Source organism: Aphanomyces invadans (assembly GCF_000520115.1).
Source record: "Aphanomyces invadans strain NJM9701 unplaced genomic scaffold supercont1.9, whole genome shotgun sequence".
Lineage (NCBI taxonomy): Eukaryota > Oomycota > Saprolegniomycetes > Saprolegniales > Verrucalvaceae > Aphanomyces > Aphanomyces invadans.
The window spans coordinates 1,226,604-1,252,873 of NW_008580154.1; the positions used below are offsets into that span (position 1 = coordinate 1,226,604).

Consider the following 26,270-nt stretch of genomic DNA (forward strand, 5'->3'; position numbering starts at 1 on the left):
ATTCACTTGAAATTCCAAGAAAATTCAATTTGGGGAGCGCCGGACATTGGGGTTAGCCTGGAAGACACAGTAGCAGCACCGGAGGAGCTCAACATGAAGAGGATATTTCCCTACCTTTGATAGCATATGCGATATTGGCAATACGTCGACAGCGTTGGCGCGTGGATGCTGAAAATGACAACGACTCCAGCGAGCCCCCGACGAAGGCGGCTCACCGAGCAGAATCGTCTGGAAGGATGTCCTCAAAATTGCTAACGCAGCGACAGCCTGTGTCGACATTGTGTTATTAGCTGTAACGAGGTTGAGAAGTATGCCCAAATTGCCTGACTAGTCTCGTTTGGCGGATGCAGCCGACACTGCTAGGAGGTCCAACTCAACCGTATGGTTTGCCACCTTGTATTCGAGTTAAATGAACGTGAAGAAAATGACGGGATTGCCCAGGGCGAACAAGACCAACTGCGTGAGAGCACGGATTCCGACGGCCACCGCTACAGCCATAAATACGTCGAACGTGTCGTCGTTCACGTAGATTTTTAGCACGAGATAGTTGGAACACACCACAATTCCTACAAACTCGGTGAGGGGTCGCGAGAGACAATGGATGTGCCATACCGCCGATGACGTGGACGACGGTCCAATTGTACTCCCAAATGAACGTCAGCCACGCGAAAAGCTTTCCAAAACTCGACATGCATAGCGCGCCGATGAACTGAACGTCTTTCGCGGTGGTGGCGTGGCGCCACCGAGGATGAAGGCGCACACACAACCACAATGTGAGCATGTAGACGAAGTTCTCGACGACTGCCAGCACAAAGTAGTGCAATCCGAGCTGGCTGATTTGAAATATGGAGTACGTCGCCGTGGTCTTATACATTGAGTTGGGGCTGCATGCACAGGGCGTGAGTCCCACAAGCACTTCGGAGGAGTGCCTACCGAAAGTACACGCCGACATCTCGTTCGGCCAAGGACGCCTTGATGTTCCAGTCAAGCATGACCATCACAGCAAAGATTTTCATCACTTGCTGGGTGAGAAGGAGGGGTCGGCGGTTGTGCAGTAAGTGCCTGTAGGCTTGTTGCTTGCCGAGCATGAGGTCGATCATGATCAAGATCGCTTCAAACTCGACGTACTTGTCCACCGTGAGGTTGCAGTTGCGGCAGATCTTTAAACGAATGTTCCCTTTGCCGTAGTCGCGATACGTGCTGCTCACGACGGTGCCGCACTCGACGCAGCAGCAGCTGAGACGCTTCGACAGCGGATCATGCATTCCAGCGGTGGAAGTACTCGCGTAGTCAGGGCAGCCGGCGTCCAATCAGAGTCCTGGACGATGAATTCACCCAATCAGAATCAATAATGCAGAAATCTTCCAATCAGCAACGTCCATTTTGAACCTCGACACATCCAGGATGGATGCCACTTTGACGGGGGTGCTCCGCGGGTCGGTGGAAAGGAACGCTCGGCGCAAGCGATGGCTGTCCATGATACATAAGCTCCCACGAGAGGAGGGGCTGAACCATGTGGAGGAGTACTCACTTGGATTGCAAAAGAGCGCTCGTTTCATCACGTTTGTGCGAGCTCATGGAATTCACGACGTGGACGAGCAAGAAGACCTCGCCGAAGGCTTGGGCGACGTGCTGCCCATCGATATGCACCGAAAGATGTTCATCCCAGCATTATATCTGTCCATGACCCCAGAACAGCTGCAAACGTGGCTTCCTTTGGCCTTGTCGTACAGAATACTAGGAGCGTATGCCCAAACCGAACTCGGTACTGGGCGGTCTCGTCAGGGCAGTGAAAATCCTCATCACTTGATCAGGACACGGATCAAACGTCCAAGGCATTGAAACTACTGCTACGTATGACGCATCTTCCCACACATTTGTCCTGCATTCGCCAACGTTGACCAGTCGAAAGTGGTGGCCGGGTGGGATGGGAAAGACAGCCAACTTTGCCGTCGTTTACGCTCGGCTACTGTCCAAGGCAGTCGACTTTGGAGTCCACGCATTCCTTGTGCAGCTGCGGTAGCAATCATCCTTTCTTCACTCATGACGTGCCGCTCATTTGGTGGTGACTTTTGGATGTAGTGATCTGGCAACCCATCAATCGCTTCCAGGAATTTCGCTGGGCGATATCGGGCCCAAGGTGGCTTTCAACATGGTCGACAACGGATACTGCGTGTTTGACCACGTCCACGTGCCTGCGTCCCAGCTGTGCTTGGCCACTGCACGGGTGCGTTGGCAACGTCGGGTCGACGGCCGCTTCGACCTCATTCCATTCCTGGGAACGCCATCCGATACCAAATGGACGTACATGCCCATGGTAAAAACCCGCGTCTTTTTGGTGGCCAAGTGCGCTCGATTCCTCGGTCGTGCCATCGCGTTCTCGTCAGAGTACGTACGCTGTTCCGATCTGAAGCTCATCCTCAGTGCTGGGTTAGGAACCCCACGGCGTCGCTCTTGCCACACGCTGGACTGGCCTTCGCCGCCGCTTTCGCTGGACACCAACTCCTCCAATCCTATCAGGTCGTGATGGCAAAACGCGCGCAGCGATCCGCTCACCAAACCTGCAGTGATCAGGAGGAGCTTTCCGCCCTCGCTGCGCAACTGCATGCCACGTCCAGCGGGTTGAAAGCGTTTGTGGCGTCCGATGTCGTCGACGGCATTGAATGTTGCATGCAGAACGTTCCTAGCTCGTTCTTGACGCGGTTGCGATGCGACATTGTGGGGGCGTCGACGTATGAAGGGACGTTCGATGTGCTGGTGCAGCAACACGCAGCCTTCCTCGTCAAGACACGAAAAGGCGAGCAGAGAGAGCACCTCGACTTACCACGAAGCAAAGATTGGAAGTCGCTGGATACGTTGGTCAGGTCGTTTCACATTCGAGCGCAGGAAATGCTGCAGGCCTACGGCGCCACGTCACGACTGTCTATGGCACGCGCCACGAGATTGTCGGTGGTTCATTCGGAAGCGGCACTGCTACAAGCCATGCACGATCTCATCATGAGGTGAATGACCCAGCGATGATGCGACGGAATAGCTGACTCTCGTCGTGTTGAGAACAGGGTGCAGTCGCCCGAGGCAGCGGCGTCGCTGACGAGGCTGGGGCGTGCGATGGCATATCGATGGATGGCGAAAGGTCTGCACGAGTTCCGATGGAACGGATGGCTGTCGTCCTCCGACGGACACGACATTATTCACCACCTGATCGATCCAACGCCACGGGAATGTCGAGAATGGTTGGCTGTCATGGCGAGTTGGGACTTTACGCAGGACGAAGTTCCAGTGACGGGTTTACTCGAAGGAAAACTGTAACGCAATTAATGCGACTGCAGTCGCAGGATCTGCCAGAGCATGTCGTCATATTGTTCCGTGGTGTTAACTAGCTCAAGATGAAGCTCGTGTTGGCGTAATCCTCCAGCAACGGGTTGTATCTACGTGAAGCGACCGTGATGACAACATGATGGCTTCATGAACGTGATGGAGCATACCCGAGGATGGTGCGCGTCTTGGCAATGTCGGCAAACTTCTCGAGGAACGCTCTGGACTTGACAATCGACACCTCGTGACTATGGCGGTGGTGGGCCTGGCAGTACGCGTGCTTGAGCTTGATAAAGTCGGTTGAAAAGAACACGTCTGCGATGCCCCCCTCGACGAGATACGTGTCATGGTCGAATGTGACGCCTGTTGTGGCGTGCCACGGTTGTCAATAAGGCTGGGCGATGCGAGGTGGGTACCTGCTGTCTTGGAAGCGACTAAGGGGGCATTCGCCGCATGCAGCGAGCCAGATGCGGTCGACGTCGGGCTTCGGGGGTGATTGTACAGTTGATGCGTCGCCGACGCAGCGTCCAACGAAGGTGCGGGAAGCTCGTCGAAATCGGCCGCGATGAGGTGATGTTTTGGAAAGCTCGTTTTGAGGGTGTTGAGCAGTTGCATCGCTCCAGTAGGGACAAAAGCCGAGTGCAACGTCTTTTCAGGCATTCTCAGTGCTTTGCGCAAAAATCTAAACGACCGATCGTTCAACGAATGCATCGATTGTGCCGAAAAGTACCTGGCTGCCGGCTTGTACTGTTCGCGAAGCGGTAGTTCCAAAGGAAAGTGTTCGAGCGTCTGGCGGATCAACGGGTCCGTCAGTGGACGGTGGTGCTCTGAAAGAGTCTTGGGATTCACCCATGTCTCGTGCCACTGGCCTCCTTCTTGAGTGACCTTGTCATGCGGAAGGTTGTCGAGCACTTCCATCGCGACAAAGTAACAGCTGTCGCTGAACTTCGGAAAGCGCGACGAATATGTCAGGATGTCTGCGTTCACCACAGTCGCGATGCCTGCATGGTCTTTGATGCGCTCACTCTGACGGGCAGCCATCCGCGGCGAGATCTCGATAAGGGTGTAGGAGGTTTGCTCGTACAGTGCCGGAGCTTGCTCCTGAGGAGCACTGGGCATCAACCATACAAAGAATACTTGAACTTACCTGAATGTAGTCCAAAATGCACTTGGCATTGGTGCCAGCCCCGCCACCGATCTCGAATATCGTGAGCTTGTCTGTTGTGAATGGGGCCATGAGCATGTAGTTGGCAATTGCATGCGAGTAATACGGGTAAAACACCTCCACGGGTGTCATCCACGCTTCTTTGTCTGCCTGTTATGTGCATGACGTCCCTGTCCAAGCGCTGATCGAGAGCGTACCTGGTACAGCTTGGCCAGTGCAGCCTTGTATTCACCTTTGCCCCAGAAATCATGGAACTTCATGGGCTCCTTTGGCGCATGCAGAACCTCACGACTTTCGGAAGTAAAGTACCCTCCGTCCTTGCTGTACAGGCACTTGTGAATGTAATCTCGCGTGAGCATTGACATCTGCCGACGACTGCCGCCAGTCGTTGCATGGCGTCGAATTGTCTGCAGCAACATGGCACAATGCCGAGATTATCCGGATGACGTGCTGTATCCGAATCGTGCACTTGCTTGGACATTCCATCGATGCCCATCCAGCAGGTCCGCTCAGCACGGCGCGTGCATCGGGAAGGCGTCAGCGCCATATCAGTTAGCGTGTGGCGTTGGAGACGTCCTGGGGCCATACATCGGGTGGCCACGTCGCACGCATTCTAAATTACGAAATGCGAAGGCTCTCTGACATTACTTGGATCCGAGGACAGACTTTGTGATGTCGTTCTGTGGCACGTCGTGCTTAGCTGCAATCTCTACGACTTTGGACACCTACATGCACGGAGATTTATAATCGAAACAAAATGCGTCAACCATGCGATCGAACCTCGTCGAGTTTGCCTCGGTTGAACAGCTGGATGAGGATGTGGTTGAGCGTGTTGGCCTTGATCAGCTTGGCAGCCCTAGCGACATGGAAGCAGATGAGGCTGTTGAAGCAACGAGCTGCATGATGCATCACGTACCCTGCAACAGCCAAGACGTCCAAAAGTTGATCGATATTGTCCGAACTCAGCAAGTGTCGAATAACGAGTGAGTACGTCTCAGCGTTGGGCTTGACTTTGTAAAGTTTCAATTCCTCGAACAACGCGAGCGCGCTCGCGTGGTCCCTCTTCTTGTACAGATGCAACAAAAGGTTGTTGAGCGATCCTGTGCTGACAAACATCCCAATTCGGCGATGTTGCTGGAAGACTTTCAGTGCCAGGTCCTCAGCATCCTGCGTGATCGCGGCTTTGATGAATTCCCCCGCCGTTTGCTGTTTCGGATCCACAAACATGGTTTCGTAGATGCGCAATACCTTGGTTGCTTCAACGAAATCTTGACGCGATGTCACACTGCGAAATAGCGCAGTCAATTTGTTTGCGGTCGGGAGCTTCTTGGCATCCGCAAAGTTGTGAATATCGTGGAGTATGTCGTCGAAGCGAAGCTTTGAAGGAGCGTCTGAGCTGAGGGAAGCGGCTTGAACCAGCGGCACTCGCACGCGGGGGACAGTTCGGATTCCAAGCGCCAACATCCTCATGGCCAGCAACTCTCAATGCATTGGAATCCACCAATCACAAGAATAAGCTCAATCATTAGAATTCATCCATCATGAATAAAATTAGAGGTGTTCATAGCGTATTTTAATTCCGTTTTGAGTGTTTAAATCCAAATTGTTTTGCCCCATTCTGGCCTCTGATTGGTTCAAAAGAAAATCGTTCACACCAGTCGCTCAGTTTGATCGGGCCCATCATGTTGGCGCAATTGTCGCGCAGCGCCACCCGCGTCGCGGGTGTCCGTGCTCTGTCTACGAAGACCCAATACGTGCTTCCTGCGTTCCCTGTCCTCTTAGAAGACTTGGAGCGAGATGCCAAGCAGAACAGGTTCATCAAGGTGAGCAAGCTCACCAACCTGTTCAAGCGCGTGACCAACAAAGACGAGTTGAACGCCGCGACGAGCGCATTCAAGATCTACGAGCGCAAGTACATTGACCCAGTCGAAAATACCGCGGGGGAATTCATCAAGGCGGCGATCTCGCAGGATGCCGGTGATGTTGCCCTCAACGCCCTCGCAAACAACTTCCGTGTTGGCCTCTTTTTGAACGCTCGTTCGCTCAACAAGCTGCTCGCGTACTTCGAGGCAAAGCACGACGATGCCAGTATCATCGCAGCTTTCGAGGCCACCAAGAAGTTCGAGTTCAAGCCCAATGCCGCGACTTATCACACCGTCGTCAGGTACACTTCTCGGACCATCCTGCTCGACCCTGACTTTATCCATTATAGTGCACTAATCCGATCAGGCAACGCTGAAGCGGCGGCAGAATTGGTACAAACCGCTGCGTACGTAGTTCCGTGTATGTATAGAACTACTCTGACTCGATCCCAATCCATATAGGTCCCAAAACCATCGCGTGTTGGATGAAACCAAAGCGTTGAGCGAAGCTGCAAGTGTTTCTGCTGCGGCCGAAGTGGAAGTCTCTCCCGAAGCCGAGGAAGAAGCTGCTTCCCCTGCAAAGGACCCAGAATCCAAGGATAAGCCTTCCTCGGCGTAATTGGACTTGCGCTAGAAACCAGTTTTTCTTCCCGTGCAATTTTCGTGTCTCTACCTGTAGCTGTCACGTCCTTGCATGTGCGGACATACTCTTAACCATGCCTTGTTGCTGTCTGCGCATTGTTATTGCTGCCGGCGTTAGTTGGAGCGTCAACTTCAGGCGCTGGACTTGTGGGGGTCCATCGTCGTGGCCATTCATCCCCCTCGTCATCACCGTGACGGGAGTCTTCGCACATGAGATGTTCGAATTTCGTCGAATTATAACGGCGGTTTTTCCGTCTCCAAATGCATACTTTAATCAAGTGTTGCAGTAAATTAAAAAACACATATTGTCGTCAGAGGAATCGGAACTGCATTTTCAACTGCTGCAGGGCCTGCGATGACCACCGCCTCTGCGAAGCATTCTCTGGCGACGCTTCTATCGCCCGTCCAAGATCATGACGCGTTCGACCAGCAATGCAAGCGCCTGGCGCATTTGATCAAGACGTCCAAGCACCTTGTGGCATTCACTGGTGCTGGTATTTCGACGTCGACGGGTGTGCCAGATTATCGCGGTGAAAACGGCATTCGAAAGAAGTCCCGGCGCACCGCGTCATCAACGACGGTGCCACCGGTCATTCCTGATCTTCATTCATTAGTCCCATCGCCGACTCACATGGCACTCTACGAGCTGTACCGCCTCGGTTATCTTAAACACATCGTGTCCCAAAACGTGGACAATCTCCATCGGAAGAGCGGCATTCCTCAAGCACATTTGACTGAAGTCCATGGCAACGCCACATTTGCTCGCTGTGACACATGCGAAAAGGTGTACAAGGACAACTTTCCGCTTACGGGGCTTTGCAACAACGATGCATGTCCGTCGATGAAGAAGCCTGCTGGCGCGCGGCTGGCGAAACGAACGCGTCACGGCAATGGACGTTTGAAGCGTTATGTCATTGGTTTCAACGAGCCCATGGATGATATCGACATTGCCATCGACCACTGCGAGATCGCCGACACCGCGCTCGTCCTCGGTTCGTAGCCCCTTTTCTACACACGAAGGAGCACTCACGCATGCCCAGGCACTTCGCTGCGCGTGGAGCCGTTCTGCGAAATGGCCGGGGACTTTGCAAAGCAATTGATCATTGTGAACCTCCAAAAGACCCTACCGCGACTGGATAAGCGTGCTGAGGAGACGGGCGTCAGGTTGTACGCATCATGCGACCTCGTCATGTCCCGCGTGATGGAGTACCTGATGGCGGATGTCGACCCTGGGTACATCATTCCACCGTGGACCGGGGAGCATCCCGCCGAGGTCTGTCACTTTGAAGACGAGCCTGGCCACGCCGCAATGGTCAATGTGCTCGCGGGCACCAAGTCGACCCAGTTTCCCAGCGTGCTGGCGTAGCGGCGAATTCGTACATATGGGTCGATGTTGTGTATTTAATGGGACTTGACAGCGAATTCGCGGGATGCGGTTGGAAGCTTTGACTTACATGAAGCAATGCAAGAGATGTGGGAGGCAGTCGAATTGGATGTGCCCACACACGAGCCGTGTCGGCGACGCATCGATCGAGACGTCCCATGCGTGGGGCAACGCCAGCACCAAGCTCGACGCTTGGGTGATTGGGGGCAAGTTGGAGAACAAATTGATGGGACGGTGGTGCTGTGTCCATCGATGCCACAACGGCCCGGGGGTGAACTGTTGTACTCCTATCGCTTGGTGGCGCTGGGTCAGGTGCATGTGCAGTCCAAGGAGCGGCAGCGTCCTCAACGTTGGTTCGTTCTGTACATCTTGGTTGCATGCGATCGAGCCTTTCCAACTCTTCAAAGCCGGGTCGATGTCGTTGTAAATACTGCACAACTCAACGTGGTGCTGGAGATTCACGTTCGGGTCGTCGTTGTCGGGTGTGGCCGGGTCTGGTTTGGAAGCGCTGTCAACGGGAGCTCGTTTGCACTGATACTGGACGCTTGGCATCGGTGCCTGGCTGGCAAGCGTCATCTGCAGCGTTGTTTGGCCCAAAGCGATGGAATCCGTGGCGAGGACAATGAATTCTTGGTTGAAGTGACACGCGACTGCGTGCGTCGGTCGGATCTTGCGCTTGATGAGGTTGTACAGCACTGCAGCATTATTGGCACGCAGTGTCGACGGGTCGGTGGTGGCGAGTAGGCCCAGTGGCAGGGACGGCAAGATGGCGCGCCACCGACCCTCGTGCTGCTGAAAGATGCCGTTGACAATTCGGTGGAAGGACAAGGTCGTGCCCACAATAAGGCATGCTTCAAATGGGTTGCCAACTTGAATAGTTTGGCCAAACGAAACACAGTCTTCACTCGCAATGACCGTGCAGTCGATGGCAGCCAGCGACAAGGAAGTCTGTGCAGTCGCCCAAACCTCGGCAGAGCTTGTCGCTGTGGTGTCCAGTACAACTTGGAGTCGTCGCGTCGCATCGAGCGGAACTCTCGCGTGCCACTTGACAATCCTTTGAATTGCATCTACCCACGCCGCTGCTTCAGCATCCGAGTCCGTGTCAAACTACGTACAACACGATGCCATTACTCCATTGGCAACAGACGAACGAAACCTGCACTGTGCGAAAGTGGCAGTCCGGGGTCTTTTCCACGTAATGGACTACGAATTGCGACGACGAGCTCAGACAAGTTGCGCCCAAAATGTCATTCGTTGGAATGTGGCGTCGCTTCCACGACAGTCCGTGTAGGTCGAGGTGCAAGGACGTTTCAACAGGACCGGCATTGATGGGGTGGCGGCAGCACGGGAACGTCGAAGCCAGAGACGCCGGGGTGGCATCTATGACAGTGGACTCTCGGCGACATTCTGTGGGGAACGGGGCCATCTTCAGGGCGTGCATCTCTCGAATACGGTCGCGAACTGAAAGCGTCTTGTTGTGGTTCACTGCCATCATGTCGAACGTGCTCATGCGACTGAGGAGTTTCGGGTCTGTTTTCGTGGGGGACATTACCCTTGGCAAGGCCACCGAACCGACGCGGGCGCCATCAGCCGCGGTCGACATCGAGCGAAGATCGCAATGACTGCTATGTAACCGCTTGAACTCGAATTTCTGCCCCAATTGCCATCGAAACCGATGCTTATTCGGATTCGGATAAAACGATGAAAAGTTATACCTGTGAAAATGAATGCTCAGGACGAGCATGCCACAGAGTGTTGGTGTATAAGTGCATGGGAGGCAGCACATACACTATTCTTATTGGCTGAAATTGAATACATTTTACCAATCAAACGATCGTTCAATCTGCGATGAGAATGTTGATAGACAATCATTCCTCCTGAGCGTGTGTCTTCGCTCCAGCACCAACATGTTTTTGGCCATTTCACGATTCCTCGGCGTCCCAGAGCCGTCTTCCTCCATGAGCGCCACGACAAAGACACTCTACCAAACTCCTTTCAACGCGTACAGTGCCATGAACGATTTCGAGCTTGGCCCTCCTCCACCGCTCCACATGACGCCAAAGCTGGTTCGTCAGGTCGCGATGGATGTCAAGCTCACATCAACGTACAGTCTGCCTACGGACCTCTCGGTCAAGTCGAGCCGCACTGCCAAACTCTGCATTGTTGTGAATGCCGCAACAAGAATGGCATGAACCCAATTGGACTGTTCAGTGCCTTTTGCGCTGTCTAATATGTCCCTATTTATTCGCTGTCGTCCCGTATTATTTAACCATCTCAACACGACACTCTTTCGTCTTTGCGCCACTACATCCAGTCGCTTGTACATATTCGCACCTCACGACGACATTTCAAGGCAACGAGCTCCACTGTGTTTGTAGTTCTTTATGCTACGTATTGTGCGGAGAGAATGCCGCACCAGGACCTTTGGAGCTGCAACCGCCTTCAAGTCTGGAAGGTTTGAGTTTTTGCAACTGAAACAATGTCGAGTGATGAACGGAGCTTGGATTTTGCAGAGTGTCCGACCGGCTGTACTTGAGACAACTTGCAACGGTGCTCCTACGAGAGCATGGGGTGGTATACAACAAGACGGATCAGCGAATTGAGAATGGCAGGTTGATGACAGTGTTGCGACTCCATGGTTCTTGTCGATATTGTGGTGCCCCTTGCCGGGACACGACAACGTTTCACAGGAAGATCGCGATGTCGGTCGATTCACTTGGACGCTCGCCTGAAGTTGCGCCTACCTTCATCTCATGGACCATGCAACCTCCATTTTAGCCGAGAGACGATTGTGACGATGCTGTTAGCTTTGAAAAAATACAGCGAAATGGACAAATATCGAGCCACATGGAGCATGACGTGCACTACGTCTGTCAATCCAAGTGGATTTTTTCGCGCGGTGGCAAGAGCCGCGCGGGACAGTTCGCCCAACCGATACTCCTCTTGGGCCACACAACCGACAAAGGCGTGCCAGGGCGGCCGTGTGCGGGGCATGCGACTTGTTGTGTCAGGGAGCACGTGTGCCTCTCATTCTTGCCACACGTGTTCCTCACTGCATTCCAAGTTGTTTGAGGTACTCATGTTGGGTTGAACGCATGCGATTCTGGATGGTACATAGTTCCTTGCTCCGTTCGGCCAAACTGCACAGCATGGAGGTCCTTTCTTGGCGTGCCGTGGAACGTTGTGGTAGCGTGCTGCGTTCCAGAACGTTAGGAGATTGTTTGCCACAAGCTTCTCGTCTGGATGGTGTTTGAATAGTTGTTGGATCTCCTGGTCAACACGCACTGTTGTGTTTCATTATGCACAATGGGATCTACTGGTTCATGTGGGCCAGCAACGACCCCATTTCCCAAATCATGATGGCGCCCTCGCTGCCGACCGTCACGATGTGCTTGCGCTCGGGACTGATTTTCACGGCATTGATCGCTTCGCTGTGGCCTTTTCCGACCCCAATCGGCTCGCCGTTGTCGTAGTGCCACACTTTCAGGGTGCTGTCGCGCCCCCCTGTGACAAAGACGTTGCCGCTCCTGTGGCACACACTCGAGTCGTGCCCAAGGCCAGGTCTGTTTTTCGTACCGTTCGATGTCCAGGGCGAGCATCTCACCCTCGGCAGCTTCTTCCAAGATGCGGATGGCTTCACCGTCGTACGAGTCGTAATACGTCACGCGGCGGTCCGACCCGCACGTGAGCATTTGGGACTCGTCGGGGTGGTACAGGATGCGGCGAAAGACCGTCGACGCAAACATGGCTTGCACACGCGTAAAGTTGTCCAAATTCCACGAAATGCACGAGCTACACGTGGCGCACGGCGTGAAGTTCCCATCGCCGTTTGAAAAAGGCCAGCGTTGTTTGGTCGGCATCGACGAATGGCTTACCCATCGGACGACGCACTCACGCAGCTCGAGTTATCACGCACGACTTGGATGCTGTTCACAGGCCCGCGATGCTCCTTGAAACGACAACGTGATTCGGATTACCATGGTAGGCAAAGATGTCATCGATGGCTACCTTCATCGACGCTTCCATCGTTTGTCGGGATGGGGTGATGCGCCAAACCCGGACCCGGCCATCTTTGCCGCCCGTGATGAGGCGCCACTCGCGCTCGTGGTCCGTGTCGTGGCACACAGCGATCGCAGTGACGCTTTCGTTGTGGGCATCTTGGATGACAAACTTGAGTTTGCCCGACTCGGGGTAGAACGCGCGGACTTTGCCATCGTCCCATCCGCTCACGATCACGCTTCCGTCGACAGTCAAGTCGACGCAGTTGCACACGAGGTTGGGCACTTGAATGCGGAGAATTTCTTGGGCCTTGCGCGCGTTCCAGACCCGAATGTCTGTCTTCGAGCACGTGACAAACAAGTTGGAGTTCATTTCGTCGCCTTTGGACGGCGCCTTGGGAAACACGACGTCGTTGATGCTCCCGTAATGGCACGTCGCACGCAGCTCCGCCTTGATCGCCTGGCCGGTCTCGGGAAGTGTGGCCAAGTACATGTTGCTTTGGTTCGTCCCGACGTAGAACTGGCCATGAGGACCTTCGCTGAGCGCCGTGACGCCGCCTTGAAGCTTCTCAATGGGGCCGGTCGGAATCGGCGTCGACTTGATCGGGTCGTTTGCTGCCCCTGGAAACAGCACGACCAACGAGCCATCGCCCGCACCGAGAAGGAGCAGCCGTTGCTGGCTGTGCTCGTGAACCAAAACCGTGTTGATGCCCTGGCTGAACCGCTCCTTTGTCGTGCGATTGTACCGGGGCTTTTGAGTCCCGACGGGTGGAAATGCGCAGTTGGGCTTGGTCAAGTCGCAGTCGAGGATGATCTCGAGCAAGTCGCCCGTCTTGGTCCCGACGTACGCGATCTTGTCGTCGGGGGAGATCGCAATCGACGACATGATACGCTTCAGGTTACCCAGGTTGGCGCGGAGAGGATGAAACTTGCGGTGTTTGTGGTCCACGCGCCACACGTTGAACGCGTAGTTGCCGCCTGTGACAAGCAAGTCGTTGTTGTTGGCTGTTCGGAATGCCCGCACGACCAGCGTCGAGTCGTCGCCGGCGGGGGTGCCTACACAACACGACCACGTCAGCCTCAACACACGCTATCGCTGGGCGGCACCGCAGATGGGCTCCCCCGTCTCCATGTTCCAGCACACGAGGGCGTTGTCGTCCTGGCCACCGACTGTGTACAGACACGTGTCCTGCGACGAGAACGCCATGTCCTGCACTTTGCCCATGTGCAAGACAAGGCGATATAGTACTTTATCGCTTTGATTGGCCTTTTCGGTCATGGCGGCAATGGCTCCGTGCAGGTCCCACACGAGCACTGGCGCCTTGTTCCCCCGGCTCTTGCTCTGCTGCCCAGACGCGAGCAGGCGGCCGTTGTTCGAGATGGTCAAACACGTGATAATGTCCGTGTGGCCGTGGAGGAACCCTTGGGCATTCGACCGGAGGTCTCGAAGCACGACGGTGAGACCCAACGAGTAGATGAGAAAGTGCCCGTCCCTTGTGTACAGCACGGTGTTGTTGAATGTTCCTACACAACGTGAAGACCCGTGAGATGCGCCGACGACTTGTCAATGCTCACACCATTGTAGCCGATGACTTTGTGCAGCTTGAGCTCGGCGACTTCCGCCATCGCGACTGAATCCGCGAGTCGCGACTGTTCACGTTTTGGCGAAACCGACACCCCAAAACGGGGTGGAACGGCTGAACAAAGGAAGCCAATCAATTGCAGTCCTGTTCCAGAATTATAGCCAATCACATACGGACATGGCAGCTCCTCGCGTCCTCCTTCGCGTACGTCGAGCGGTCTGTGCCGTGATGCATCACTGGAAAGGCCGTAGTATTTGAACCAGGCCCAAGCCCAGCGCATCGATGAAGAGCTCATGTCGACCTACGCATTCTCCATCGACCAATTGATGGAAATGGCGGGGCTCAGTGTGGCATGCGTCGTCGAGAACCAGTACGCCCACGTCGCATCTTCTCCACTCCTTGTCATCGCTGGGCCCGGCAATAACGGGTGCGTGCCCCACTCAACAAGGGTGACATGTCGAAATCCCTTGGTGTGTAGAGGTGACGCCCTCGTCGCTGCTCGACACTTGAAGGTACACAGCGTTCCTTCGCGCGTCGTCACATGCATCTCCAACCCCTAGCATTTTGGTTTCCAACCCGAAGTGCTTTATCCCAAACCGACTCCCAATCCACTCTACCAAGTACACCCCCTTCCACTTTATCTTGGTTGTCTGCATCTGAAATTGTAGCGGCTTGCCCAGCAATGTCAAGACATGCACATCCCGTTTGTGCAGTCCATCGACACACCGTACGTGCTGGATCTCGGCTCTTGCACGCTTCACGACAGTTGGGGCATGCAGAAGTGATCTCAGTCGGTACAGCCTCGTCGTGGACGGAATCTTCGGATTCAGCTTTCGTGTACGCGAGGATGCCGCCACGCGCCATGACAACGAGCATGTCCGTAGGCTCCCCCTCGCGCCCCCTTCGACAAAATTCTGTCGTTGCTGGCATGCTCTTCGACGCCGATTGTGTCGATTGATATCCCGTCGGGTTGGGATGTCGAACTAGGTGGAGACATCGCTGCTTTCCTCGCCATATTCATCTCGACTTCACCAGGCGACCAAGGCGGCAATGGCGTTCGCCCCGCTGCCCTCGTGTCACTCACCGCCCCCAAGCAATGCGCCCAGCACTTCCACGGCCTCCACTTTGTTGGTGGCCGGTTTGTTCCTCCGTACGTTTGGTCCTTTTGTCAGCGACACATCGACCACTGCTGAAAGCGAAAGTAGGGCGCTCGCAGCGGCGTACCATTTGGCCACGCCTCCGTACGTCGGGTCTCAGCAGTTCGCCCCTTGGCCACACGATCCCCGTGGCGCGACAACAGCGGTCCATGGCGACACTACCTAATGGTCCATGCGACGCTGCCCTTCGCAGCCTCTACAACGATCGCAGTCCATATTACTTTATCCAAAAAATCTCTCAATCATCCATCATGTCGGTGTCACTCATGGCGTCGCCCGTCTGTCTTTGGAGTCGGCCACGGTAGCTGTTGCCGTACTTGCCTTCACTGTGAGTCATACACATCCCGTTGCGCTGGGCCCACTTCATGCACCCGCTGGCATGGCCACACCGCCTCCCGCCGCCTGGCGACCATACTTAGCCATCCATTCGACACTCCACGATCCTTGTCGTACGTACCATGCGATCGACAGTACCCGTCGCCTTGGCTGCTCTTCGTGCAGCCCTCCACCCGACACCGCACGCCACCCCCGTGCGCTTTGCACATGCCCCGGGATTGAGCAGCCTTTGTGCAACCTTCCACAGTGCATCGCTTGCCTCCGCCGTGGGCAATGCACAGGCTGCTGCTCTGACTCGCCCGTGTGCATCTAACCCATCCCATATTAGCCCATCTCTCGATGATTCGAAAAGCGCACCCTTGTACAGAGCACCGCCTGCCACCGCCATGGGCTTTGCACAGTCCCTTGGACCGGGACAGGTTACTGCAGCCTTCGATGGAGCAATTCTTGCGCCGGTATTGCTTGTTCTGGCTTCCGGTCGTCTCCCGCTTGATGTCGCAGCTGCTCGAGTCCGAATCGTAGCTGCGTCCACCGCCGGACGTGTACCCCGACTCGACAATGTTCTGCATGCACGCGTTGGGTGTGATGTCCTGAAAAAGGTGGAATGGATGGACGTACCCCGTAGTCGTGCAGCTGATGCGCGGGTTCAGGCTTGATGACGGTACTGTCGACGGAAGGCCCTGCGCTCCGCCGTGAGGCCGTCGCCATTTCCTTGGTCTGGAGTCCGTGGGTAACTAAATCGCGACACAGAGTGTTGATTTCGTCGGCGACTTGCTTGTCCTTCAGAGACCGGTACGCGGGCTGCGCGGATGTATCGTGGAAGGGAAGGTGCTGAGGCGGATGGTGAAACGATGTGTGGTTTGAGTTTTGCAGGTACGGGTAGTGAAGCTGTTGTTGGTTGCGGAGGTAGTCGAACGGGGAAGGGAGAAGCGCCTCCTGGAGCTGCTGCAGATCCTCCATCTTTTCGACGGGAGTCGGCCGATCTCGGGCAAAATCAAACGGCGACGGGTATTTAATGTCTGGCGTCGGTGTCGGAAAGCGAGGGTCTGGGGTCGGTGTCGGGAACGTCGTGATTGGGGTGGGAAACCTGTTTTCCGGCGTTGGCGTACACAAAAGGTCGTCGACGTTTGTGCGTTCATGGGCCGTCGACATGTACGGGTGCATTGGTGGCAATGGCGGCGGCATTTGCTGGTGATGCTGTTGTGGATACCCTTGCGAGGCGTACGGATCGTGGTGGTACTGTGGAAAAGGATGCGACTCGATGTGCCGCGTGGGCTCGACCTTCACGGGGTTGGCATACGTCTCGGCGGACGGGTGCTGCTGTGCCTTGTTCTTCTTGCCTAGGACCGAGAGGAAGGAGAAGCTCTTCCCAATCTTCTCTTTGAAGGTAAGATCGCTCATGAGGCGGCAGGTGGTGTGGTGCTGCTGCTGTGGCTGGTCTCAACTGTGGACGCGCCCTGCGCGAGTGTGGGGAATTCCTTTTGCCGATTGTTCCTGACAACGACGGCCTGGTCGCTCGGTAGAAATAGGCCAATCGACAGGGCGGAAAAGCACATGTCCCACAGATTAGCCAATCACATGTCGTTTCATTATTAATAACTCGCAATAAGCGACAAGTGTTCCGAACACGTACGAAACACATCGATGGTCTTGTCGGACTCGCCACATGGCAGCCACCAGCGCAAGGTCGGGGTTGGTGCATGGAAGATCCGACAGGGCGCCACAACTCGATCAGCGCGCTGGGAGGGGGGTGCATGATGCGCATTTGCGCACATACCGGTACGACCCCCGACCGCCCTGGTTCTTGAGCTGTCGCCGTTGCCGTTCCCAGTTGCACTTTCCAATGTGGCCGCAAAAAGCCAGACACGAGGGCGATCGGCATCGAGGGTGTGGCCCAGCCTTTCGTCGTACGAAACGTTTTCTACACGTTTTGTATGCGTTACCTGCTTCTACACCCGCAAGTGTTTTCCAACAAGTTCAAGATGGAGAACCAGAAGCGGCACCAACTGGCCGAGTCGGTTCGCGGAATCCCGTGTGCGTCCGGGCGATGTGTGGGTGGCAAGTGTCTGGTCCTCTACGACGATATGAACTATGTCCCAGGCACACGCGGTGTGGTGCTGGGGGTGGCAGCAGCTCCAGACAGGCCCAACAACACGAAAGAATCGTCTGATTCTGTTCCAGAGTCGCGCGGCGGCATCTCTGGGCATCGCCGCCCTAGTCGACTATCCAGAGCGAAGGTCGCTTCATGAGCTTGGGACGGCGACTCGACCGTCGCCGTCGCCGACGATTGTGCGAGTTGACCACGGCCGGCACGTGTGAAAAGTCCGAGTTCGGCTTTTCCGACAGCAAGTGCACGGGGCACGCTGCTCGCGTTCCAATGTTGTCCATGACGTCCAGACTCACGTACGACTGCTGGCGTTCAAGCACTAGTCCATAGACGGCGTTAGCGACGACGGGGGCACAGGGGGAGCTGGGTGGTGGCAAAGAGCGACCCAAATACGTACACGGCTGGCCCGTTTTCGATACCCACCGCCGGGGGCGGCAGTTGGGGCGCATAAACGTCATGAGTTCTTCATGTTTGACTTTGCACTTCTTGGGCGACGATCCTAGCCGCATGTTGCTCCTACAAGATGACAATAAAGCCGACGGAGACGTGCTCGGACAACGGTACACTCTGGTCGCTGCGTCGAGCTGCACTTTTGTCCGTTTGGCTTTGTCCGTTCGCCCCAGGAGCTTCTTGATGTGCGATGCCAGGGTGGACATCCGCGCTTGGTTTTGATATTTCTTCTTCTTGCGCAGCGCGGCAACATGAGGTGGGTCTGCCGCCGCGACAGGATTTGGGGCCAAGCAGACACTGGACGACTGCCGGGCCGCCAACGACCGCGGGGACGACGGGTTCACGAGGGTCGACTTTTTCGTCCAAGAAGTCGGTGAATGCGGCGGGTGCAGCTCGTCCAGGCTGCTGACCCGACTGAGCGATCTCGTCTTTGGGTCCACAACGCTTAGGCGCCGCGGCGTCGTGAGCTGGCCGATACTACTACGGTTGAGCTTTTCGACGACGTCGTTGACACGCTTTGCGTCCAGCTCCTTCAAACTCGGCTGGCGGCGTACTCGAATGCGCGACGCAAACGACCCGCCTCGCAAGCATCGTTTCACTTCATGGATTGGCAAGATTGTCACGTCTTTCTCTTCCGATCCTGGCGACTCGATGTCTTCGTTTACGTTTTCTTGAATGCGCCCCAGTGAGCTCGGCGACCGCTTGATGGGCGATGGTTTGGCTGCTCACGAACGAGGAACGTTTGAGATCGATACACCAGACGTACGCATTGTGTACCGGACACGGGGCTTGGCGGGGGCGTGACCAACGCATGTCTGGACGGGGACCGTTTTGGTAGAGAGAGCTGTTCGTCATCGCCGTCTTCCTGTCCTTCGGAAGGCCTTGAGTTGTCTATGTTTAGCTTGGCCAGCGACGTCAAGAGCGCGTTCAGCAGAAGAGTCTGGTCATCGACCTTGGGCTCAAGTGGTGGCTCGAGCGCCAGCGTGGTCTTTGCGGAGGGTTTCGACGGCGACGACGCCAAGTTCAAGCACGCGAGCAAGTCAGCTAGACCAGAAAACCCCCGTCGAGTTTGTTGTGGGTGTCCAAAGTGCTGGTACCTTCAGTGATCCCCGCGCACGCAGGCGATCCTTGGGCGACTTCTTTCATCTTGGCAAATGCGTTTTGAATCGCATCCGACGAAGCGGGGGCGACCGGTGCGGCTACGGACGTCGTGGGGCTGCGCAGAGGGGATGTCGTCGGTGTGACTTGGGCCTTCGTCGGCGATCTGTCGCGGAACTCGAGCGCGTTCACCCTCCCCAACGTGCCCGAGTACATTGCGGAAGGACTGTGCACCTAGACTGCTCGAGTTGCAATGGGCAGACACTCGAGTGCTACCCATCTTGTCGGGCGGTGACATTGGTTAAATTTAGCCCCATCATTTCAACGGCGCAAGAAACCGGCAGAGTCGCCATTGGCGACGACTGCGGTAGACGAGACCTCGTGTACGCGACCCATTAAGAGTTTAGCTGGCAACGCCCTCGCATCCTGTGTGCTGCCTTCCAACGCGTGATGGCTTTGCACAGCTCCACGTCCTGCGCAGCACAGACGTCCCTTGGTCCGTTGGCGTCACTTGGACACCATCGTGGCATTCAAATCCCACCTAACTGGCATGGAGCATTCGGAACGATCTCCTCATGCCATGGAGCGGAACGACGCATCCAGACAAAACAACGTGTTGGATGACTCGCCTCCCTGACATCGATCGATCGACGCTGTGCCGCGGGAGTCATGTAGCAAAGTGGCTTTCGTTAGATTTGACACAACGACTTAAAGCTTGCTCGCCTTGAGTCGAGCCATGTATGCCATACCAAGCTCCACAATTTCACCTGACCGAAACCGCTGGTCGATTTCTTCGTACTCCGCCTCGATGGCAGCGACGATCTGCTGCTTGGTCAATGGCCGAAGTCGTTGGATCTGGTCTTTGAACAGCAATAAGCTACGTTTTGCGTGGAGCTGGCTTGTCACCTCCTCCGTCAGAGCTACAACGGAGCTTTGAAAGGCATGCACCGGTACAACCTCGGTCACGAGGCCCAACGCCACCGCGCGGGTGACATCCAGAGTCTTTCCACGAAGGAGCAAGTCGTTCGTTGCAACCTTTCCCTGTTACACAACATGCATCAAATCGCGAAACACCATCGGCTTGCGTTGTGGTGGACTCACCAGCAAGGCAGGAAAAGTGACACTTGAGCCGAATTCTGGAACGATTCCGAGGCCCATGAAAGGGGTACGGAACGTAGCATGTGGCGCAGCAAAGACAAAGTCGCAGTAGAGCAGCAAGGTCACGCCGATGCCGATGGAATGGCCGTTGACCGCAGCAACGAGCACTTTGGTGAAATTGAGTATTGTGCGCATGAAGACACGGGGAGGGGACCGCGATGGTACGCTACGTGGGTCCAGTTCACGCACGTCGGTTCCACTTGTAAAGTATTCATCGCCATCCGCGGTGAGAATTACAGCGAGAACGTCGGCGTCGTCTTGGAAGTATTGCAGGTGGTCACTCAATTCGTTGTACGTTTGAGCGCTCAGGCAGTTCTTCACTCGCGGCCGGGTGATCTTTACAACTCCGATGGTCTTGGTGGCATTGCCGTACCACCCACGGACATGCTGTGCTGTCGGGAGGACCGATGCCATCTTCCGCGATCTTGAAGCGCACCTGAGTTGTCCGGGCAGCATCCAATATCATATCTAGTACTACTACTTGAGCAAACGATACTACTTTACACGACTTGTCCTTTGTGGACCAACCTTGAAGTCCTGGCACCCGCCCCAACCCGGATATGAAGCTTGTCCTGGGGCAAGGATGCATCAACAATGACGAGACACTGCTGATCGGCGATATGTTTTGCTTCCCTCCTACCTCTGCATGGTGGACTCACTGAAGATCATTTTGCGGTACTACTAGTACTACTGAATTGTTTCGTTGACAATCGCAATCCTCACACTACTATAGTACTACTACGACTCTTCGGATTATTAGCTCGGGATGTCGTCGACGTCGAGCAGGGTCACCTTGGGGGTGTGGGTATCCTGGGGCTATTGCTGGGCTTCTACAGCTTGCTTGCCGAGGGCTGGCGGGAAGGTTCTGGCTTTGAGTGCGCAGTTGCGACTGTACGGGCCTCCATGCGACGATTGATTTCATCGAGCTCATGGTCGATGGCAGCGATGATGTGCTGCTTTGTCAAAGGACGCAGCCGTTGGATCTGCTTCTTAAATAGAAGCAAACTGCGATTCGCATGGAGTTGGCCAGTCACTTCCTCTGTCAGCGCCACGACTGCGCTTTGAAAGTCATGCGCAGGGACTATCTCGGTCACGAGGCCCGTGGTCACGGCGCGTGAAGCGTCTATCTTCCTTCCACGAAGGAGCAGATCGTTGGTTGCTACTTTTCCCTGCGCAAACGCTAAAACGATGAATACTACAAAGGAAAGTCGAACGCACCAACATGGCCGGGAAGGTCACACTCGAGCCAAAGTCTGGGACGATGCCGAGCGCCATGAATGGTGTACGAAACGTGGCGTGGGGCACGGCAAAGGCAAAGTCGCAGTAGGGTAGCATCGACACGCCAAGCCCTATCGCATGGCCATTCACAGCAGCGACTAGAATCTTCGGATAGTTGACCAGGGTCAGCATAATGCTCCGAATCATTGCAAGCGACTCGGCATTTAGTCGGCCAAGCTCCCCCACGTCGGTTCCACTCGTGAAGAATTCATCTCCTTCGGCGGTGAAAATCACAGCAAGTACGGCAGCATCCTTCTCAAACAAGTGAAAGTGGTCATGGAGTTCGCTGTATGTTTGCAGACTTAGGCAGTTTCGGACGCGCGGCCGGGCAATCTTGATTACACCGATGGTTTTTGCGGTGTTAGCATAAACGCCAACAACATGCTTGGCCTCTGGAAGCACCACCGTCTGGCCACCAACCATCGTCGTCGCGTCGAGCCGATCGCAATTGATTGCACACACAGCCGCCGCCCCACCTGCACCGCCGCGATTTGAGAGTAGTATATACTAGTACCTCGTACGGTAGTACTAGTACGCTAGACAACTTTTCATACTCTCCTATCAACAACATTATAGTAGATACTGCCTCATGAGAGCATAACCTACTATGAGATACTACAAGAATTCACTTTTGTTGTCTAGGTTCGTTCGTAGGTGCAGCGCAGGTGTTCATATTTGGCATTTGCTGCAGGTCTGCACTCTCTCGTGGATCAAAATAAGAATGTGTTGTACCAGGATTCAACGGGCGAACTCTATAGGTGCAGAACAATTCTATTGTTAGGTGCACGTCAATTTGTGATCAGTCTTTTTGCAATCACCATCATCACCGTCGCGACCGTTGATTGGCTGATGGAGCGCCCAACGAACAATCTGCAGCACCACCTCACACCCAAAATTTCCATCCTCCCCAGCCGGGCGATGCCATCTCCTCTTGACACAAAGGTCCTCATCGGCGCCACAGGCATCCTCTGCATCAAGCTGTACGTGACCCTCATGATCCAAGGTGGCAAGCGGTTTGCGGCGGGAACACGACCGCCTGAGGACCAAATGCTAAAGATGTTTAACCCGTCGAAGCAACGACAAACGTTCGGCGTGGTCGACCACGCCGCTGCAGCCAAGAAGAGCGAGGACAAACCTGCCAGTGGCTTGCGTGAAAAGCCGACGGATCGAGCCGTGGAAGACGACATTCGATGGGAACGCATTGTCCGCAATGACTTGGAAAACATCCCGATTGGGTTGTTGACCGCGTGGGCCGCCGTCAACTCTGGCGGCAATGTGGTCGTCAATACTGGGGCCATCGCGGCGTTCACGTTGTTTCGCGTCCTGCACACGTATGCGTACGCCAAGCAATTGCAACCCCACCGCGGCTACATTTGGTTTGGTGGTGTCTTGAGTGTCGTCACGCTGGTCGGGAACTCGTTTTACGGACTGTCCAAATTGTAATGAAAACAGCGCGCCAATTTTCTTCTCATTGCATGCTGTCTTCTTCGCCTGCATCACACATGTTGTATTGGGGTACCCTGGACCCCGAAGGTACCTCACTTGAAAAGTCTCCATCGCCGAGCACGCAGGGTCATGCACCATGTAAAATCGAACTCGCACAACGTACTCATGGAGATGTAGCCGTCTGCTGCACAAAACGAATTGCATGCTACGTGGGCAAACGTACTATGAACCGTTCACGAACGTGCTCGTTCACCGTCCTGGCCACGGGACATTGAATACCTTGTGGACTTTCATGCGGCCGTCGGTACGACTACTCCAGCAATGCCATCGACGCAGCCCCACCCGTCACAAAGGCAGCCGAGTCGCCGACGGCTGTAGAACTCCATCGTGAACCTATTGAGAGTGTTGGTGGCGTCGTGGGCCCGGCCCAGTGGTTGGCCAATCAAATGCGTGGACCTGGCCCACTCGGCAACCTCGGCATCATCCATGGACGCGGTCAGTTCGAAAATTCCCACGAGATGGTCAAGATTGGAGTCCTCGCGTTGCAAGGCGCGTTCGAAGAGCACATCGCGATGCTGCGCCAAGTCGGCGCGGATGCCGTGGAAGTGCGCTTGCCGGCGGAACTTGACGGCTTGGATGCTCTGGTCTTTCCTGGCGGCGAATCCACAGCGATCGCCAAGGTGGCGGAACGATGGGGCATGGTACGCCTCGCATTCGATTTGTATGCCTCAACTAACGATGTCGAGTCGCAGATCGAACCGTTGAAGCAATGGGTACACGACAAGAAACCAATCTGGGGTACTTGCGCCGGCATGATCCTGTTGGCGCATTCCGCTCGGCATGCGAAGCAAGTACGACAACCTTGCACAACCACCTGCACATGAAGCAACGTTTTCACGTGTATCAACTCATAGGGTGGTCAAGCTCTCATCGGTGGTTTGGACGTGGAAGTGAGCCGCAACTTTTTTGGCGCTCAGATCCGCAGCTTTGAACAAAACATTCAAGGACCTCCGGGCTACGGCGACGAACCGTACAACGCCGTGTTTATCCGTGCTCCTGCCATTGTATCCGTGGGCGAGGACATTCAAGTGTTGTCGGAGCTCACGAACGCGCATCCTGCGGATGGCTCGGACCCTTCAGACGTCATCGTGGCTGCTCGCAAGGTACGTATTTCCGCACAGAGCACAGCGTGTTTGATTGTGCTGTTTCCAACAGGACAACATTCTTGTGACCGCATTCCACCCGGAGCTGACGACTGACGCGCGATGGCACCAGTACTTTGTGGAGCAAATCGTCCGCAAGTAATCCATATAGAGCATTTTGTCATATCCGTTGGATGTGCATTCGGTCTCCGCGCCACCGAAAACTCTAGACCCGATGTACTCGACCCGCGCCATGCTGATGCATTTGCAAACACACGTATGCGCAGCAACAACACCGTTGGTGCCGGTGGAATCTGTCGAATACATGGTGCGGAAGCTCTCCATCCACAGAATTGCCATGACCAAGGTCGCATGTCCCGCCATGGCGTATTCGAACGGAGAGAAAGGTGAATATGCAAACTTGGGTGGTAGCGTTCAACTCGTTGGATCCTGACGATCCTTTTCGTCACAAACTGGTCGCGACGCCTTCTTGAACTTTTTGCGCAAACTCCGGCGGCGACTGAAGCCCTGTGTGAGCGCGCCGGTGGCCCCCGCGGCCGCGATTTCCTTGTACACGAGGTCGTTTTCTTTTGTAATGATGTTGGTCACTACACGTCAACCTCGCTTTAGTCGGTCGATTCTTTCGAGCGATCCACGGCAGATGATGGGTCGATATACCTTTTCCCGTCGCGCCTGCCCGTGCTGTTCGTCCAATTCGATGGATGTGGGCCACGACGTTCGTTGCAAACTCGTACTGAATCACATGATTCACCTGCGCCATACCCCGTCAATCGTGCCTCCTTGTTCACGCACCCAACGTCGTACATGGCGCAGGTCGAGGCCACGGGCTGCCATGTCTGTCGCCACCACAATGTGTCTTTCGTCGTCGCCCGCTTCTCCGTTGTTGCAGGCAGCGAGCACTGCCGTGCGCTCTTCGCGTGGAATGTCCTGACAGAAACACATGACATGCTGCGATGCTTGCGTCATGGAGATGGCGTGTACCTTGTGCAGCATGGTGCAACGAAGTCCCTCAGCTTCCAAGAACGTGTGCAGTGCCTTGGCACTGGCGACGGAATCTGCAAAAATCAGCGTTGTCCCTCGTGACTTGTCGTTGGTCAGGATCTAGCGAGGACGGTCACAACGAGCGACGTGCGTGGCAGATTCGCCACCTCCATCAAGAGCTCTTGCCGTGCTTCTATCGACGAGTCGTCCAAGTGCAAAAAGGATTGCTCCAACGTCGGCACGGTCCGGTGGAAGTTCTACACAGAATAGCTTGACTTGGGCCACCACGACGTGGAGCACAACTAACGTCTGTGATGGCGTATTCGGCGCCAGGGAACTTCTTCTTGAGGTATTCGCTAACCGCAAGTCGGCCGTAGGTGGGAATAGTTGCGGCGCTGAAGATGGTCTGGCGGCCATGGGGTGCGGTCGGGACGTCGATCGTTTTGTCGAGTGGTGTGTCCACAAACTGGTTGAAGCGAGGGTCCGAGAGAGACTGGTTTCGCATCACGCCGAGGACCTGCTTTGTATCGCGCTCAAAGCCCCCGCCAAGCAGCATATCGGCTTCGTCCACGATGATGGTGTCGACAAATTCAAGGTCCGACACGGACGTGTGCTGGTGAATCGTCAGGCCTCAACAGATTGGAACAAGTGGAAGAGAGTACATTTGTTTCTGTACCTGGATAACTGCCTTGGGAGTCCCCACAACGATGGCGGCGTGACGGGGAATTGCGTGCGTTTTGGTCAAGCATGCCACCGGGATGTCCATGCCAAACGTGTTCAAGACACTGTCGATCTGCTTGACGAGTTCTTGGTTTGGGACCAAGATGACCGCCATCGGCTTCCGGACGCGGCCGAGAGGGTACTGCGCGTGGAATCGTTCGAGGAGTGGCAGGATGTACGACAGTGTTTTGCCACTGCCCGTTTCTGCTCCGACAACAACGTCGGGCCGGCGAGTGTCCAGAATGGCCGGAATTGCCTACGAGCAGTCTTAGATGGCGAGATGCGGGCACGTGTATGAACGCACCACGCGCTGCACTTGGCTAGGCTGGTCGATGCCGTGCGCCTTGAGCGCATTCACGAGCTTGGCGTGCAGCCCAAGGGTATGGAAGCGGCGGCATCCCGACAGCATCGTCTTTCGTTGTGTCTG

At 55.3% G+C, this 26,270-nt stretch overlaps 17 protein-coding genes across 19 annotated transcripts; 7 read left to right on the top strand and 10 right to left on the bottom strand.

Moving 5' to 3' along the window:
• Positions 1 to 373: 373 nt before the first annotated feature.
• H310_05538 (hypothetical protein) lies at positions 374 to 1,279 on the bottom strand. Its single transcript, XM_008870276.1, has 3 exons — positions 934 to 1,279; positions 613 to 884; positions 374 to 566 (listed from the first exon to the last, which is right to left on the bottom strand). Exons 1-3 carry the CDS (start codon positions 1,263 to 1,265, stop codon positions 406 to 408), a joined length of 765 nt encoding a protein of 254 aa, XP_008868498.1. The 5' UTR covers positions 1,266 to 1,279; the 3' UTR covers positions 374 to 405.
• Positions 1,280 to 1,404: 125 nt separating this feature from the next.
• Positions 1,405 to 3,349, top strand: H310_05539 (hypothetical protein; the record flags this gene model as incomplete). Its single annotated transcript, XM_008870277.1, has 5 exons — positions 1,405 to 1,765; positions 1,815 to 2,019; positions 2,083 to 2,388; positions 2,436 to 3,002; positions 3,060 to 3,349. The coding sequence occupies 5 exons, from the start codon at positions 1,405 to 1,407 to the stop codon at positions 3,307 to 3,309; spliced, it is 1,689 nt and encodes a 562-aa protein (XP_008868499.1). The 3' UTR covers positions 3,310 to 3,349.
• On the bottom strand, positions 3,338 to 4,911 carry H310_05540 (hypothetical protein). Its single transcript, XM_008870278.1, has 6 exons — positions 4,678 to 4,911; positions 4,463 to 4,630; positions 4,046 to 4,416; positions 3,732 to 3,997; positions 3,486 to 3,678; positions 3,338 to 3,428 (listed from the first exon to the last, which is right to left on the bottom strand). Exons 1-6 carry the CDS (start codon positions 4,897 to 4,899, stop codon positions 3,377 to 3,379), a joined length of 1,272 nt encoding a protein of 423 aa, XP_008868500.1. The 5' UTR covers positions 4,900 to 4,911; the 3' UTR covers positions 3,338 to 3,376.
• A 129-nt stretch (positions 4,912 to 5,040) lies between these two features.
• H310_05541 (hypothetical protein) lies at positions 5,041 to 5,953 on the bottom strand. Its single transcript, XM_008870279.1, has 3 exons — positions 5,397 to 5,953; positions 5,261 to 5,336; positions 5,041 to 5,205 (listed from the first exon to the last, which is right to left on the bottom strand). The coding sequence occupies exons 1-3, from the start codon at positions 5,948 to 5,950 to the stop codon at positions 5,125 to 5,127; spliced, it is 711 nt and encodes a 236-aa protein (XP_008868501.1). The 5' UTR covers positions 5,951 to 5,953; the 3' UTR covers positions 5,041 to 5,124.
• Positions 5,954 to 6,128: 175 nt separating this feature from the next.
• On the top strand, positions 6,129 to 6,995 carry H310_05542 (hypothetical protein). Its single transcript, XM_008870280.1, has 3 exons — positions 6,129 to 6,644; positions 6,693 to 6,749; positions 6,805 to 6,995. Exons 1-3 carry the CDS (start codon positions 6,163 to 6,165, stop codon positions 6,959 to 6,961), a joined length of 696 nt encoding a protein of 231 aa, XP_008868502.1. The 5' UTR covers positions 6,129 to 6,162; the 3' UTR covers positions 6,962 to 6,995.
• A 305-nt stretch (positions 6,996 to 7,300) lies between these two features.
• Positions 7,301 to 8,502, top strand: H310_05543 (hypothetical protein). Its single transcript, XM_008870281.1, has 2 exons — positions 7,301 to 7,976; positions 8,025 to 8,502. Exons 1-2 carry the CDS (start codon positions 7,340 to 7,342, stop codon positions 8,348 to 8,350), a joined length of 963 nt encoding a protein of 320 aa, XP_008868503.1. The 5' UTR covers positions 7,301 to 7,339; the 3' UTR covers positions 8,351 to 8,502.
• Positions 8,435 to 9,971, bottom strand: H310_05544 (hypothetical protein; the record flags this gene model as incomplete). Its single annotated transcript, XM_008870282.1, has 2 exons — positions 8,435 to 9,475; positions 9,525 to 9,971. The coding sequence occupies 2 exons, from the start codon at positions 9,969 to 9,971 to the stop codon at positions 8,435 to 8,437; spliced, it is 1,488 nt and encodes a 495-aa protein (XP_008868504.1).
• A 304-nt stretch (positions 9,972 to 10,275) lies between these two features.
• H310_05545 (hypothetical protein) lies at positions 10,276 to 10,671 on the top strand (the record flags this gene model as incomplete). Its single annotated transcript, XM_008870283.1, has 1 exon — positions 10,276 to 10,671. The coding sequence occupies one exon, from the start codon at positions 10,276 to 10,278 to the stop codon at positions 10,558 to 10,560; it is 285 nt and encodes a 94-aa protein (XP_008868505.1). The 3' UTR covers positions 10,561 to 10,671.
• Positions 10,672 to 11,635: 964 nt separating this feature from the next.
• H310_05546 (hypothetical protein) lies at positions 11,636 to 14,031 on the bottom strand. The gene is made up of 6 exons (XM_008870284.1): positions 13,944 to 14,031; positions 13,474 to 13,890; positions 12,377 to 13,422; positions 12,244 to 12,317; positions 11,945 to 12,160; positions 11,636 to 11,895 (listed from the first exon to the last, which is right to left on the bottom strand). The coding sequence occupies exons 1-6, from the start codon at positions 13,990 to 13,992 to the stop codon at positions 11,682 to 11,684; spliced, it is 2,016 nt and encodes a 671-aa protein (XP_008868506.1). The 5' UTR covers positions 13,993 to 14,031; the 3' UTR covers positions 11,636 to 11,681.
• A 95-nt stretch (positions 14,032 to 14,126) lies between these two features.
• H310_05547 lies at positions 14,127 to 15,355 on the top strand (the record flags this gene model as incomplete). 2 transcript variants are annotated; one of them, XM_008870286.1, is made up of 9 exons in its annotated part: positions 14,127 to 14,153; positions 14,201 to 14,376; positions 14,428 to 14,461; positions 14,510 to 14,569; positions 14,618 to 14,676; positions 14,729 to 14,786; positions 14,834 to 14,936; positions 14,985 to 15,099; positions 15,155 to 15,355. In XM_008870286.1, 9 exons carry the CDS (start codon positions 14,127 to 14,129, stop codon positions 15,270 to 15,272), a joined length of 750 nt encoding a protein of 249 aa, XP_008868508.1. In that variant the 3' UTR covers positions 15,273 to 15,355. The 2 variants fall into 2 exon arrangements, with proteins under 2 accessions (XP_008868508.1, XP_008868507.1); XM_008870285.1 differs by having other exon boundaries at positions 14,834 to 15,099.
• H310_05548 (hypothetical protein) lies at positions 15,206 to 16,951 on the bottom strand. Its single transcript, XM_008870287.1, has 4 exons — positions 16,061 to 16,951; positions 15,800 to 16,005; positions 15,564 to 15,751; positions 15,206 to 15,508 (listed from the first exon to the last, which is right to left on the bottom strand). Exons 1-4 carry the CDS (start codon positions 16,841 to 16,843, stop codon positions 15,345 to 15,347), a joined length of 1,341 nt encoding a protein of 446 aa, XP_008868509.1. The 5' UTR covers positions 16,844 to 16,951; the 3' UTR covers positions 15,206 to 15,344.
• Positions 16,952 to 17,414: 463 nt separating this feature from the next.
• H310_05549 lies at positions 17,415 to 19,365 on the bottom strand. Of its 2 annotated transcripts, XM_008870289.1 has the most exons (5): positions 19,097 to 19,365; positions 18,777 to 19,043; positions 18,114 to 18,720; positions 17,947 to 18,065; positions 17,415 to 17,868 (listed from the first exon to the last, which is right to left on the bottom strand). In XM_008870289.1, exons 1-5 carry the CDS (start codon positions 19,311 to 19,313, stop codon positions 17,657 to 17,659), a joined length of 1,422 nt encoding a protein of 473 aa, XP_008868511.1. In that variant the 5' UTR covers positions 19,314 to 19,365; the 3' UTR covers positions 17,415 to 17,656. The 2 variants fall into 2 exon arrangements, with proteins under 2 accessions (XP_008868511.1, XP_008868510.1); XM_008870288.1 differs by having other exon boundaries at positions 17,415 to 18,065.
• A 65-nt stretch (positions 19,366 to 19,430) lies between these two features.
• On the bottom strand, positions 19,431 to 20,706 carry H310_05550 (hypothetical protein). The gene is made up of 2 exons (XM_008870290.1): positions 20,199 to 20,706; positions 19,431 to 20,138 (listed from the first exon to the last, which is right to left on the bottom strand). The coding sequence occupies exons 1-2, from the start codon at positions 20,667 to 20,669 to the stop codon at positions 19,806 to 19,808; spliced, it is 804 nt and encodes a 267-aa protein (XP_008868512.1). The 5' UTR covers positions 20,670 to 20,706; the 3' UTR covers positions 19,431 to 19,805.
• A 212-nt stretch (positions 20,707 to 20,918) lies between these two features.
• On the bottom strand, positions 20,919 to 22,020 carry H310_05551 (hypothetical protein). Its single transcript, XM_008870291.1, has 2 exons — positions 21,474 to 22,020; positions 20,919 to 21,424 (listed from the first exon to the last, which is right to left on the bottom strand). Exons 1-2 carry the CDS (start codon positions 21,954 to 21,956, stop codon positions 21,086 to 21,088), a joined length of 822 nt encoding a protein of 273 aa, XP_008868513.1. The 5' UTR covers positions 21,957 to 22,020; the 3' UTR covers positions 20,919 to 21,085.
• Positions 22,021 to 22,415: 395 nt separating this feature from the next.
• On the top strand, positions 22,416 to 23,004 carry H310_05552 (hypothetical protein). The gene has a single exon (XM_008870292.1). It carries the CDS (start codon positions 22,452 to 22,454, stop codon positions 22,974 to 22,976), a length of 525 nt encoding a protein of 174 aa, XP_008868514.1. The 5' UTR covers positions 22,416 to 22,451; the 3' UTR covers positions 22,977 to 23,004.
• Positions 23,005 to 23,491: 487 nt separating this feature from the next.
• Positions 23,492 to 24,336, top strand: H310_05553 (pyridoxal 5'-phosphate synthase, glutaminase subunit Pdx2). Its single transcript, XM_008870293.1, has 4 exons — positions 23,492 to 23,680; positions 23,732 to 23,830; positions 23,894 to 24,142; positions 24,195 to 24,336. The coding sequence occupies exons 1-4, from the start codon at positions 23,498 to 23,500 to the stop codon at positions 24,282 to 24,284; spliced, it is 621 nt and encodes a 206-aa protein (XP_008868515.1). The 5' UTR covers positions 23,492 to 23,497; the 3' UTR covers positions 24,285 to 24,336.
• A 182-nt stretch (positions 24,337 to 24,518) lies between these two features.
• H310_05554 (hypothetical protein) lies at positions 24,519 to 26,254 on the bottom strand (the record flags this gene model as incomplete). The annotated part of the gene is made up of 8 exons (XM_008870294.1): positions 24,519 to 24,729; positions 24,800 to 24,893; positions 24,947 to 25,069; positions 25,124 to 25,243; positions 25,291 to 25,380; positions 25,431 to 25,736; positions 25,800 to 26,099; positions 26,148 to 26,254. Coding segments are annotated over 8 exons (1,313 nt in total), but the record flags the coding sequence as incomplete, so codon positions are not given.
• Positions 26,255 to 26,270: the final 16 nt, after the last annotated feature.

Bases quoted from the DNA above. Each gene is read 5' to 3' on its own strand.
- H310_05538 (XM_008870276.1), bottom strand. From the start codon at position 1,265: ATGCATGATCCGCTGTCGAAGCGTCTCAGCTGCTGCTGCGTCGAGTGC. The intron at 885-933 runs GTAGGCACTCCT...CTGTGCATGCAG, and splicing joins GATGTCGGCGTGTACTTTCG to CCCCAACTCAATGTATAAGA. The intron at 567-612 runs GTATGGCACATC...CCGAGTTTGTAG, and splicing joins CGTCGTCCACGTCATCGGCG to GAATTGTGGTGTGTTCCAAC.
- H310_05540 (XM_008870278.1), bottom strand. From the start codon at position 4,899: ATGTTGCTGCAGACAATTCGACGCCATGCAACGACTGGCGGCAGTCGT. The intron at 4,631-4,677 runs GTACGCTCTCGA...TGCACATAACAG, and splicing joins CACTGGCCAAGCTGTACCAG to GCAGACAAAGAAGCGTGGAT. The intron at 3,998-4,045 runs GTACTTTTCGGC...TCGGTCGTTTAG, and splicing joins CAGTACAAGCCGGCAGCCAG to ATTTTTGCGCAAAGCACTGA.
- H310_05541 (XM_008870279.1), bottom strand. From the start codon at position 5,950: ATGAGGATGTTGGCGCTTGGAATCCGAACTGTCCCCCGCGTGCGAGTG. The intron at 5,337-5,396 runs GTACGTGATGCA...CCATGTCGCTAG, and splicing joins GACGTCTTGGCTGTTGCAGG to GGCTGCCAAGCTGATCAAGG. The intron at 5,206-5,260 runs GTTCGATCGCAT...CCGTGCATGTAG, and splicing joins ACCGAGGCAAACTCGACGAG to GTGTCCAAAGTCGTAGAGAT.
- H310_05542 (XM_008870280.1), top strand. From the start codon at position 6,163: ATGTTGGCGCAATTGTCGCGCAGCGCCACCCGCGTCGCGGGTGTCCGT. The intron at 6,645-6,692 runs GTACACTTCTCG...TATCCATTATAG, and splicing joins ACTTATCACACCGTCGTCAG to TGCACTAATCCGATCAGGCA. The intron at 6,750-6,804 runs GTACGTAGTTCC...CAATCCATATAG, and splicing joins GAATTGGTACAAACCGCTGC to GTCCCAAAACCATCGCGTGT.
- H310_05543 (XM_008870281.1), top strand. From the start codon at position 7,340: ATGACCACCGCCTCTGCGAAGCATTCTCTGGCGACGCTTCTATCGCCC. The intron at 7,977-8,024 runs GTTCGTAGCCCC...ACGCATGCCCAG, and splicing joins CGACACCGCGCTCGTCCTCG to GCACTTCGCTGCGCGTGGAG.
- H310_05546 (XM_008870284.1), bottom strand. From the start codon at position 13,992: ATGGCGGAAGTCGCCGAGCTCAAGCTGCACAAAGTCATCGGCTACAAT. The intron at 13,423-13,473 runs GTGCCGCCCAGC...CGTGTTGTGTAG, and splicing joins GACGGGGGAGCCCATCTGCG to GCACCCCCGCCGGCGACGAC. The intron at 12,318-12,376 runs GTAGCCATCGAT...TGTCGTTTCAAG, and splicing joins CGATGGAAGCGTCGATGAAG to GAGCATCGCGGGCCTGTGAA.
- H310_05548 (XM_008870287.1), bottom strand. From the start codon at position 16,843: ATGAGCGATCTTACCTTCAAAGAGAAGATTGGGAAGAGCTTCTCCTTC. The intron at 16,006-16,060 runs GTACGTCCATCC...GCGTGCATGCAG, and splicing joins ATCAGCTGCACGACTACGGG to AACATTGTCGAGTCGGGGTA. The intron at 15,509-15,563 runs GTACGTACGACA...TATGGTCGCCAG, and splicing joins CGGGTACTGTCGATCGCATG to GCGGCGGGAGGCGGTGTGGC.
- H310_05549 (XM_008870288.1), bottom strand. From the start codon at position 19,313: ATGTACTCGGGCACGTTGGGGAGGGTGAACGCGCTCGAGTTCCGCGAC. The intron at 19,044-19,096 runs GTACCAGCACTT...TTTCTGGTCTAG, and splicing joins GTGCGCGGGGATCACTGAAG to CTGACTTGCTCGCGTGCTTG. The intron at 18,066-18,113 runs GTACCGTTGTCC...GTCATCTTGTAG, and splicing joins CTCGACGCAGCGACCAGAGT to GAGCAACATGCGGCTAGGAT.
- H310_05550 (XM_008870290.1), bottom strand. From the start codon at position 20,669: ATGGCATCGGTCCTCCCGACAGCACAGCATGTCCGTGGGTGGTACGGC. The intron at 20,139-20,198 runs GTGAGTCCACCA...GTTGTGTAACAG, and splicing joins TCACTTTTCCTGCCTTGCTG to GGAAAGGTTGCAACGAACGA.
- H310_05551 (XM_008870291.1), bottom strand. From the start codon at position 21,956: ATGGTTGGTGGCCAGACGGTGGTGCTTCCAGAGGCCAAGCATGTTGTT. The intron at 21,425-21,473 runs GTGCGTTCGACT...GCGTTTGCGCAG, and splicing joins TGACCTTCCCGGCCATGTTG to GGAAAAGTAGCAACCAACGA.
- H310_05552 (XM_008870292.1), top strand. From the start codon at position 22,452: ATGCCATCTCCTCTTGACACAAAGGTCCTCATCGGCGCCACAGGCATC.
- H310_05553 (XM_008870293.1), top strand. From the start codon at position 23,498: ATGGTCAAGATTGGAGTCCTCGCGTTGCAAGGCGCGTTCGAAGAGCAC. The intron at 23,831-23,893 runs GTACGACAACCT...ATCAACTCATAG, and splicing joins CCGCTCGGCATGCGAAGCAA to GGTGGTCAAGCTCTCATCGG. The intron at 24,143-24,194 runs GTACGTATTTCC...TGTTTCCAACAG, and splicing joins TCATCGTGGCTGCTCGCAAG to GACAACATTCTTGTGACCGC.